Raw genomic sequence first — 11,976 nt, 5'->3', positions numbered from 1 at the left:
GCAGACCTCTCCTGACCCGCCCACTGCTCCCCTCAGCAGTGTACTTTGTCGATCTGCCTGTTCTGTTCCCCATTCTGTCTCTGGTGAAGCCTCTCACCGCCCCTGAGCCTCTGGCCTGTACCCCAGTTCTGTATGCACAAATAAATAAAATCTTTAAAAGAACAAACAAAAAAAAAAGCTAAGTTTGCACGTATTTTGTTATGCAGCAAAATATAACCAAGACAGGCTTTTAAGGAAGGGAAAAAAAGACAAGATAGGGATAAAGGTCAGATAGAGTCCATTAAACCCTACTGAGTTTATGCATTTTATTTTATTAGGAAAAAGGAATAATTCAAGATTTTAGATATTAAAGTAACAAGTGAACCCATATTAAAAAAAGGGAAAAAATCCGGATAACTTTAAGGGGGGGGGTATAGTCTTGAAAATTAACAGCAGGGAGGACATTCTAGTAATAGTTAACAGTGGAGCAGTTTTAAAAGCTAAAAATAACAATGTATAAAACCTGGTAACTTTTTTTTTTTTTTTGCATCTGACACATTCTGCAAAACACATTTTATATAGCTTAGCCATTTTCTGGGAAACATGTAAGTATCCCCCGGCAAAGTATTTGAGAAAACAGTCCATTTGAGTTGCCATCCTTGTCTACTTAAGGCTATGTTTTTTGATACCTTGTTTTATTATTATCTCAAATTTTATCACAAATACACAACTAGGTGTGTATACAGATCAATATATAGATGTGTATATAGATTCAGTATCCACTCACTATCAAAACATCATAGCACAAGTTACTTGTAATGGAAATTTGTTAATTTTTTTAGAGCCTGCCTAAAACATATTCCTATCATTCAAGGACTAAAAATGAAACTAAAATAACTTAAAAATATCTAAGCACTTAAACTGTATGTTAAGGCACCAAGTGATATACTTTTCTTAGGATCTCATTTAACTCTTACACTGAGTTAAGTGTTAAGTGGTATAACCAGAACCTTTAACTGAAACCTAATGCCATTGCTCATTTTGAACCCAGGAAAGTAGGCCCTATTAGGCCCAATGCTCTCTCTTTTCAAATTCCTTCACTACTCTACCTATTTATACATATTTTTCACAGAATCAAGTATCTATCTGCAATATAAGAGAATTAAATGATGCCATTTTATTTCCAAAATGGTATTATTGCCTGTGAAAGTTCTGACCAAAAGTACATTCTCCTAATTTATAAACTAGTCATAGCAGAGAAATATATCAAACTATACACATATAACTTTAGATATAAAGTGGAATTAGGTTCTAGTCTGAGATAACTTGAAAATAGAAGCTTTATCAAATGATATGGTCTGTGGGGCAGTCAAAAGTTATGGGCAATTTTGTTTTGTGGGATAAACCTTTTCATGTTAGAATTTACATCATTACTGAACCCCTGGTATCAAACACCAATAGCATCTCCTAATAACTGTGACCTTCAAAGGCATCCCCAAATTTTTATGTTCTAAGAATGAGAGAATGCTACAGTGCCTGTTTGAGAATCAGTGAAGAAGAGTTCTCATGTTCAGTAGCTCTAAAGTGTCCCACTTACTGGACCCTGAAACAAATGTGCTGTACAAAATCCTTCCTTGTAAAGATATTTATGCAACTGTGCAGGAGGAGTGACAGGTACTTTTTGAAGCTCACTGAGTCACCAGGCTCTACAGTGGAGCTGCCCTTCCTTCAGGTTAATCATACCATCTCTAGCTAAGGAACAGCCCAATATAATTCAGTTTCTAGCAAGAAGGTATCTAGTACTGTTTGTTCATAGGAAGTTGGCTGGACATATTTCATTATTCTTTGTATCTATTTAGGAATTCAAGACTTAATGGCATTGCCTAGGTTATCACGATTCTGATCTCAGTATTCCTTAATTTGACTCAATCTTCTACCTTTCCCTACCTTTCCAAATGATTCCACTCTGTTATCCAGAATAAAGATTTATCAGTAAAATCCTCTTTCTAGTCTCATTTAATTCCCCACGTTTGGCAATGTCTTTGAGAAGTGCTGTAATCCTTCCACATAGCTTTTTCTTTTTCCAAGTTCCACATACTTTTATAAACATTCAGCCTCCATGCTTCCCACTGCCCAGTTCCATACCATTTCTTTATTGCTGTCCTGTAAAAAAAATCTAATCCCTCAGAAGTTCACACTCTTTCCCCAGAGCTGTTATATAGTCTTTCGGTCAGATTTAGAGCTCATTCTTTTCAAGTATTATATCATTCTCAGAGAACCTATCTACTTGGATGATGTCTAAGACCAGGACCTTCTCACAGTGGTCTTTTCCTCTATTCCACACCAGCCACCCTGCCTGTGGTTATACCCTAGGAACTTGCCTTCCTTATAATTGTGTCTCCACTGAAATCTAAATTCGAGCATCTCATTCTTTAACAACCACCTTTCTGTCTTTGTTTCACCTATTTCAGCACTCTCACTTTAACAGGCCTATTCTAGAGCTTTCTGGTCCAATAGTTTTACAACTTCTGCCCTCCTATAAGTTTCTTGATGCCTTTCCTTCTGCTTACACTGTTAGTATCTCATGGTCTAGCATAGTAATCTACTTAATAAATCATTTAATTCCCCTAATTCCTCTCTTCTTTTTTTTGTACTTGAACAACAAACCTCAGGTGAGCCAAACTGTCTCACTTCCAAAGATCACAAATTTCGAGCCTTCATTTAGTATATCAACCATAATACATTTCTTGAGGTAAGCTGTCTTTCCCATACATACCTTTGTCTCTTTTAAGGTTCCTCCCTCATTCTGAGGTGATGACCTCATCTCTTACATCATAGAGTAATTAGAATTATGGGGTAAACCACCTCATTGACCTACTGTCTGTTAACTGTGCCAACTGACCTGAAGCTGCCTTCTTGCTTTTAAAAAGGAAAAGGCATTTCTCTTTTAATTAGTACTAATTCCTCCATGAAAGTGATACAAGAGAAATACTGATGGTTTTTAGAACCTTAAGCAAACGAAGGATAAGACTGCTTTTTTCCTTTTTAATGATACCATTCCAAATTATATACTATTTCTAATAGCATTTATAACAGCTATTTTAAACATTTTTATCTGCTAATATTACCTGGGTTACTTTTATGTCTGTGTTGATTTTTTTCTCCAATTAACAGTGAAATTTTCTAGCTTCTCTGCATGCCTGGTATTGGATTCCTAGCACCAAGTTATGTTGTGGGATCATTTGGTATACTTTTAAACATTTTTTGGATTTATTCTAGAGTTATGTTATCTGAAATTAGTTATGTTATCTGAAATTAGTTTATGTTATGTTATCTGAAATTAGTTTGATCTTTATTATAATAAAACTAAAACAGTATTTCGTCTACAGGCAATCTGGTCCTTATTCACTAAGAGAATAACCCTTCGAGAACTCTAAAGTCCAATGTACTAGGAGGTCTTTCCATTTTGGCTAGTAAAGATACAACATATTCCCAAGCTTTGTGAGCTCCCAGAAATGTTCCTCTTAGTTCTTTTCCCCCAGCCTCCAGTTTCTCACAGACAAGCTCAGATCAGTTATCAGCCACAGTAAAGGGCATCACTATACATATTACTCTGCCCTGAAGCCTCCTCATATCTAAAGTATTGTCTCTTCAAGGAGGCTATGAGGCTCTACTTGGGATCTCACCTACCTATGCTGTAGTCTGAAAACTCTAGCAATGACCAGAACAATCTAGGTCTCAGCGATGCTCTCTTCATTTGTGTTTGCTGGACATTTTTATTTAAAGATTTATTTTTATTTATTTATGCATATAAGAACTGGGGTACAGGCCAGAGGTGAGAGGATTAACCAAGGGACAGAGTGGGGAGCAGAAGAAGCATTATCTACTGAAATACACTGCTCAGGGAAGCAGCAGTGTGTGACAACAGAGGAGTCTTGCTGTGCCATGTGGATTAGCTCCCTGACTAGGGATCTAACTGAGGTCTCAGAGGCTGGTGATAGCTTGATAGCACTGGATTCTTCAGCCCAGCACTACCAGAGAGGCCCCTCATTTTTAGACACCATTTGTTGATGCCCCTGTTCTTTCCAGCTACTGCCCTCGTTTTTTCCTTTTCCTTCTGATAGCAGAACTATTCTGAAGAGTCATTTATACTTGCTAGGACCTTTTCATTTATCTTTCAGCAATTTTTCCATTCCATTTTCCTTTCACTCACCTAAAATAAAAATAGACCGATGCTACAAATTTAATCCTATTAAGTGGTCACTTTTATCTTCTCAGTGGCTATCCAATGTCCAGAGACTTCCAGAGACACTTTTATCTTCATTTTCTACATATTCTAACAGCAATTCTTCTTGAGCCCCTGAACAGTTTACAAAAACTTCTATATGCGAAGACTTTCAAATTTGTAGCACCAGCCCATGACTTCTAAATCTTATACCACTAGTACAAATTGCTCTAGTGCATTATATTTATCCATATCAATCAAATGTGGTAAGAACTTCAAAACGAACAGGCCTATCCTTTCTATACCCCCAATTTTCCCTATCCCCCCCAGAGTGTCCCAATCATCTGTTTCGCTGTGCAAAGTAATCAAAAAAATAGGGGTAAATCTTTGATTCTCTCTCCCTTATCTAGTATACACAAGTCCATCAGTAGGTTCTATTGTTCCTTGACCATCTATACAAAGAAAACGATGGTATTCCTTTCACATGAAATTATGCATTATCCTGTTGCACTGCCATATTATAGCTGTTACAGTTTTCATTAGGTTTTTGTTTTCCTATTAGAATTCAATACTGAACATTGTAAGGTACTATTTCAGGTGCTGAAAACACACCAGTGAATAAAGCAGGAAAAAATGTCTTACTTTCACAGAGTTTATATGTTAGAATGTTTGAGATCCATGAAAAAGGAATCTTGTTCATTCACTGTTGTAAACACAGGGTCTATAATAATCCTTGGCTCATAGAAAATGCACACTGTATTTGTTAGAAAAGTGAATTAAATTTTCTGTCTTCTCAGTCTTTGTACAATATACTTTATTTCAAACATCTCCACTTAGTTACTAGAACAAGTAGAGGTCTAGCTTTCGACTTCAGCACAGCCATATTTGTAGTTTTTCCATATTCAGACTCTATTATTATCACCTACAGGTAAAGCATGATTTGCAACTTATCTCTATAACATTCTGAACCAAATTTGAAATTCTCCCAACAATCGGAGATCTGACCACCATCTATTCTTTGGAACTCTGAGACTTGTTTGAGTAAACTTGCAAACAGAAAAAAATGCCGACAACCCAATATAAAGACAAACAGTTACAATGAAAGTGAATTAGTTATAAACCAATTCAAGGTTTCACTCTATTCAATAAGCATTAAATACAGTTGGAAACATATTTGAGTATGTTGGTAACAGTATACTCAATACAGCAGGAAACTTACAGCCACCCTTCATTTTGCAGCTAAGAAAAACCTGTGTAATTGAGGGCCTACATGCTCAGTGTCAGAAGCTTGATATGCCCACAGCTATTGCAGAGGTGTTATGTTTTTCCCAATTAATTATGTAAATTTAAAGATTTTTCACATCTGTATACCATTTATTTAAGAACAGAAAACATGTCTAGCCATATTTATACCAGACAATCCCAAATACAAGGGGTCATATACAGTGTCTGAGCATCAACAAAAGCAAGACCATTCCTAACATTCAATTACTATTCAGTTAATAATGAAAATAATTGGACAAGCACTTAGAAATCATGCCTCATTCACGTCTCAGAACTACCTTCTAAGACAGCTCAGGAGACTGTTAATAGGCAAAGAAGCTAATGTTCATTTGGTAAGATGCCTCTGAAAGTCCACAAAAACCAAATTACACTTTTCGCAGAAAACATAAAATGGTTAGTCGTGATTTTAAAATTTTCAAAATAATTCATCCCACTATATAGAGATTTGAACCAGTATTAAACCACCAACAGATTTAATCCAGGTTGTTTTAGCCCCTGGATTTACCATAAGTACTTAGTACTTGCTATTCTGACGGATATTCAGCTGAAATGATTTGCTTTAATAATCTGGCAAAATTCAGCAAACTATGTCACAAAGCATATCTGAAGCTGAAGCAAGCTTTAATTTAAAGATAACTTTCATGACCCTCTCTGGTGGTACAAGGGGTCAAGTATCAGCACTATGAAGCTATCATCAGCCACTGCAGCAGAGTTCAGAGCCCTGGCTAGGGAGCTAACTCACTCCTCCTGACTAGCCTGCTTTAAAACACCTACTGTTTGATTCTGTTTCTCTAAGTATTTCACAGTTTTTGCACTACTCAATTAATTTTATACACAATGACAATGTAAGTTTTTTCCTTGCAAGCTGTCTTCTTTTAAGTAGTCACAAATTAAGTCATCATTCCATGGTATTACTGCCCGTTTTAAAATGTGACCCTCTGCTTTAAAATTAATATTATAATCAAGTGCACTCCCAATTTTTCAAGCCAACTGTCTAAAAATAGACAAAATTCACAGCATCATACATACAAATCTAACTCTTGCCATTATATATGTATAGACAGATGCACATTCTGTACCACTACTAATACTAAATACCATGAGGCAAAATATTAAAAAAAGAAACATGAGGCAAAATATTAAAAAAAGAAACTGGTTCATTTTAAATATCAGGGATGGCTAACAATACTTAACCCTAGTATACCCTATAAGCAAAAGCTATTACTTGTTTATAAAATTTAAGCCATCCATGTGTATATGGCACTTTTAAGTTCTGTTCTGTCAAAACAGCATCAGAGACATGTTTATTAATTTTTATTACTACCTTATAATAAAATGAAGCAACAAGGTATCAATCCAAAATTTTAATTATTAATAGTATACCAAAGAGTTTTAATATTAATAACAAGCACCTAGGAACTAGTTTTCAGAGCATTCTTAGTCCGTTCCTGAGTTAACTACAACCTTTACTATTTTTCAATTACCCTTCCATTAAGTCCACATAATAATTGCCATACTGAAAAAAATCAAAATGACTGATATTTCTAAGGCTGTTCTTTAACCTTGAGCTTTCTGCCAACAGCTTATTACTGGTGACAAATATGACACCCTTCCTTAGATATGTATCTGATGAAAAACTTTTACATGCATATTGACGTACTTCACTGACTTCCAGAATCATTTTCATGTAACCTTTAGAACCCCAGCTTAGAAAATTATACTCAAGAATATCTTGGATGGGGTAGAAAGTTTACCTAGATTTTATTGTTGCTTCTCAGCTTTGATTTCAGACTAGTTAATTGCTTTGCTTATTATAGATCAGTGGAGAGAATGGAATGCTCTAGATTCATTTTTATAGCTGTAAGATAAAGAAAAAACTACTGGTTTAGAAAATATGAAAGGGAAAAAAAATTGACCTCACTTAAAATGAGAGAAATCTGACCTTCAAGACTTTTTTTAAAAAAAGATTTATTTATTTATTCGTACAGAACTGGGGTACAGGCCAGAGATGCGGAGGGTGAGGAGGATTCACCAGGGACAGAGTGGGGAGCAGAACTGGCAGATAGACAAAGTACACTGCTGAGGGGAGCAGCGGGCGGGTCAGGTGAAGTCTGCGGTGCCATGTGGTCACCTCTGGGCAGGTGGGAATCGAACTCATGCGGAAGTGGCTTGAGCTTCTAGTGCAGTGCTTTAACCCGCTGTGCCACCAGGGAGGGTCCCCTTCAAAACTTTTTAATAAAATGAAATAACTACAAATACTAAGTTTTTTCAAATTTTGAAAATTTAATGCTGAACTTTTCCTAATAGCAAACAAAAAAAATATCTACTACTTTATAAATAATTCTTAACTTGGGTCTAATAAAATTGTATGTTGGACCAGTAATAAACAACATAGTTTTAAGAGCAAGGTGTATATAGTTAATTTTGTCTGGACAGACTCCTACTTTAATCCTTAAAACAAAGTGCTGGATTATGATGGGTAGACACTACTTTTATCTCAAAGGCTACTGTGCAGGGCACTATCAAGACACTATGGTGGTATCAACATCTTAAGTACATTGCATATCCTCCTCAAAACAGGCAAGACAAACAGGAAAAGTTAAGTCAATGTCTCTTATAAGTAGTCACACACCCTAGATAACTCAATGAAAAGTACTGAAATACTACAGGAACCAAGTGGCTACAATTTGTTAAGAATCTCTGAAAGTGATGTTTCCATCAAGAGGAACTATAACATAAAGCGTCAGTTTTGGCCAAATAAGTAAATTTTAACATAAAGTTGATACTGGCCCTCCCTGGTGGCACAGGGGGTTAAAGTGCAGCACTGGCAAGCTAGCTGCAGCCTCTTCTGTGCCAAGTTCGATCTCCCACCCCAGAGTTGATCCACTAGCACAGCAGACCTCTCGGGTAAGACCACTGCTTGCGCCCATCAGCAGTGTACTTTGTGAATCTGCTTGTTCGGCTCCCAACACTGTCTCTGGTGATTCCTCTCACCGCCCCTGTACCTCTGTCCTGTACCCCAGTTCTGCATGCATAAATAATTCTTTAAAAAAATGTTGATACTACTGATATCTTGGGAAAGCTGCCTTTTCAATTAAAGATAGAGCTCTGGCACTATTTTAATGCTTCTAATTTAAGATTGCAGTCAAAGTTAAGATTACCTTATAAACTAAAAAAAAAAAAAAGTTAAAATATTTTAATGGTCTCAGAAGTAGTTTCAACTCACTTAGAGCTCTCTTACTCATTTCCCTCACATCTGACAAATGCTTCCAGTTACTACAATTTGGAGGCTTACTTCAATCCTACTAGAGAAACAAAAATAAAAAAAAACTTAAGTTCTAAAGTTAATTTAACATGTGACGGTGAGGGGGTTTGTATTTAACATCTTACAAATTAAAGACGCCTAATTAGGTCAGTGTTCAATGTAGTATTAAACTTGTTTAAACCCGAGTACACCACAAGTGTTATTTCTCCAATGTTAAGAGCTTTCTAGCAAATTTACAAAGAAACAAAACATGGCAATAATCACTACTACATGGTTTGCACGACATTTTTGCAGTTACATTTTAATCATGAAATGTCCTGCTAACAAGACTGTGTACAAAACTATTCTCATCTAATTTGCCTCACCTTTCATGATTAATGTAGGATTACATTTTCTTTAAGCCAGACAATTTAGGTTCTAGATTACTCCAACCTACGCGTATAACTAACTGAAGTGTAAAAGGCAATAATTAACCCTTCTTCTTTATAAGTTTTCAATACTGAGCAATGCACTACTTTCAATATTGTGATTTATATGGCCTACTAATATTACCGCCTGAACCACAGCACAGTAAAGCAGCAGTTTACCTGCCACTATTTAAAGTTCAGCATCTATTCCTGAAGTCTACCCTTTCACTGACCTTAGTTTTTGGCTGTGTGTGATGTGAAACAAATTCTAAACACTCAATGGAAAAAGGTAGTCTGAAGACAAAAATAAATCTTGTCTGTTCCTCAAAAACAGGAACTCTACATGTGTCACAACCTATGGAGTCAGATTATGGAATGCAAAATTATTTCCGCAAACAAAAATTATGTTAAATTTCATAAGCATAGATACTTGAGCTTAACTTTCATTTCAGGTTGTAGCTCGTGGCACTGTCCAAAGTACTATCAACAGAAAAAAACTAAATTTCTAAAGTGTACTGTATTGTTATTTTTCTTTAACCAAGACTCTCTCCTCCTTGGCTGCAAAACAAGAAGTACAAATTAGTTTCCAGGGCAGTGTAAAACCAAAACCCCAACTTGAAAGTATTATCTGTAAAACTTACAAATAGAAACAAAAATAAAACCAAAAGACAAGATGCTGCAGTCACAAGTACTTTAATTTTTAAAAACAAATCACTTATTAAAAAAAAAACAAAACACATGACACACCATTCTGTTCTAAAGGTGATACAAGTAAAAGAAACGTGAGGTTTTGTCTCAGATAATGTGCTCAAAGTCAGTACTTACACTAGACAATCTCAACTACTACATACACTTAAAACTTAGCTTGTCTGTAAAGATTTAAAACTACCCTCAAAAGTAACACTGAGCTGTCACAGCTATTTTGTTTTAAAAGGTTAAAACAACCCAAACAGTTCAAACAGTTTTATTTTCAAAGTCAACAGTACAGAGCATTATTTTCTACATTTAAAATTCTTACAGTACCAAGTAGAGGCATTACAGTACAATTTTCCACAGTAAAATTGCAGCACACAAATCCAGTGATTCCTTGATTTCCTCGAACTGTCAATAAACTGCACCCTGTTTAAAGGCTGTATCTGAAAACCAAGGTATGGAATTCCTTAGACTTACAAGTCATCAAATTTTATACTGTCAAAAATGGGGAAATGAGAGGAAGAGTCTATTATTATCCTTGTGTCTAAAGCTACAAGTACTAAAATGTTTATTAGCTGTAAATACTTAAATACCAAAACCCACCCTATGCACTTATTTCAACGTTAAGATTTCCGCGAATGAATTCACTTAGCCTTAGTTCGGTAATTCGTAAAAAAGGAACTTCTTTCGTAAATTTTTCTGTAATATTTACTTAAATGGGGTCTTTTCTCTCCCTATGCTGAAAAACCAGAAAGGCGAACTTCATTTTATCAAACAGACACACACACACACACACACACACACACACGCCCACTCGCAACAAAGTTACAGGTTTTAGAAGAGCCAAAAATTGCCAAAAAAAAAAAAATATATATATATAGCAAGAAAGGAACCCACTCCCCTACCCCCAACATCTTTGTAAGGATCAAAGAAAAATCCAGGGATAGTTTATTATTGTCAGACTAGCAATGGGTAGGGATGGATGCAAAGTCCCGACAGGATACTACAGTGCCTAAGTCTTATCTTCCAGGAAAGTAAGCCGCCGTCTGAGAAATCGTGCAGTACCCTCCGCTACTTCGCCGCGGGGGGCAGCGGAGGGGGCTAAGCCTAAGAGCTCTGCAGTCCACATTAAATGCCCCCCTGACGCTCCACGTGGGGGCTGCTTTGAGCCGGACAAGCTTCCCAGGCCAGAGGGAAGTGAAAATTCCCGAGCGGCGCACTGAACCTGCGCTCCCCAGCGCCGGTAGCGCGCGAAGGCAGGGGTGGCCCCAGAGCGCCACCCAGCGGCCTGAGGAGCGGCCTGCAGACGGTCCGCGTCGGATCCCGGCTCGCCGCACCCCCACCGCCACCCAGCCGGTTCCCCCTCTCCGGATGCACAAGGCCCAACCCAAGAACTAAGACCACAAAATGGCTGCCGGCAGCTTCGTCACGTGACCCCTTTGTGCCTTTCGGGCTCCCGAACTCCGCGGGACCCGGGTACAAGTGGCCGGGGTCGGCGGGATGGCCTTAGAGGAGGCCCCGCCGGGCCGCGGCGGCCGGGGGTCGAGGCCGGGGGAGGCGGAGTAAAGGCCCGGCCGGCGACAGAGAGTCGGCGGCGAAGAGAAGATGGCGGCCATTTTGTGTGGGTATGCTGCTCCGCCGCCGCAGGCAGCAGAGGGAGCGGGGCCTGGCGGTGGGTCGGACAGGGGAGTTAACACGTACCGACTCCTCTTCCTTCTCCATTCCGGTGGGCATCTGCGGCACGGCCCGGTTTATCGAGGCGTATTCGTGCAGGTCGGGCAGATCCTCACAGCGGAAAACCGGCAGCGGCTTCGAGGCGTCTAGCGCCCGCGCCCGAAACGACAGTTTACTCATCTCAGGCACAGCAGATACCTCTCCGCTCTGGGGAAACGGCCCCGGCCAGCGGGATCATGGAGAACCGGGGGTTCGGTCCCCACTTGCCTACCGCTGCCGGGAACTTGAGGGGCGGAGCGCAGAGCCCGCCGTCCGGGCACTAACACCAGCCAGGAGGGTAGGAAGCTGTGCCGCTCCGCTCCTCTCTCGCTCGCTCTCTTCAATACGCCATGGCCAACATGGCGGACATTAAAACTCCACTGTGCGCTCTTCAGCCAACCCCAGCCATT

At 38.6% G+C, this 11,976-nt stretch overlaps 1 protein-coding gene across 2 annotated transcripts in view; it reads right to left on the bottom strand.

Annotated features, from left to right (window-relative positions):
• The window catches only part of EPC1 (enhancer of polycomb homolog 1 (Drosophila)), a 60,365-nt gene extending 48,389 nt beyond the window's left edge, over positions 1-11,976 (bottom strand). For both annotated transcript variants that reach the window (XM_004691176.1, XM_004691177.1), the window contains exon 1: positions 11,555-11,976. In XM_004691176.1, the coding sequence (XP_004691233.1) occupies positions 11,555-11,707 (153 nt within the window). In that variant the 5' untranslated portion in view covers positions 11,708-11,976. The remainder of the gene's footprint in view (positions 1-11,554) is intronic.

Source organism: Condylura cristata, unplaced genomic scaffold (genome assembly GCF_000260355.1).
Source record: "Condylura cristata isolate star-nosed mole 26May11 unplaced genomic scaffold, ConCri1.0 scaffold00030, whole genome shotgun sequence".
Classification (NCBI taxonomy): Eukaryota; Metazoa; Chordata; class Mammalia; order Eulipotyphla; family Talpidae; genus Condylura; species Condylura cristata.
This window is presented reverse-complemented; position numbering and strand designations above follow the sequence as displayed.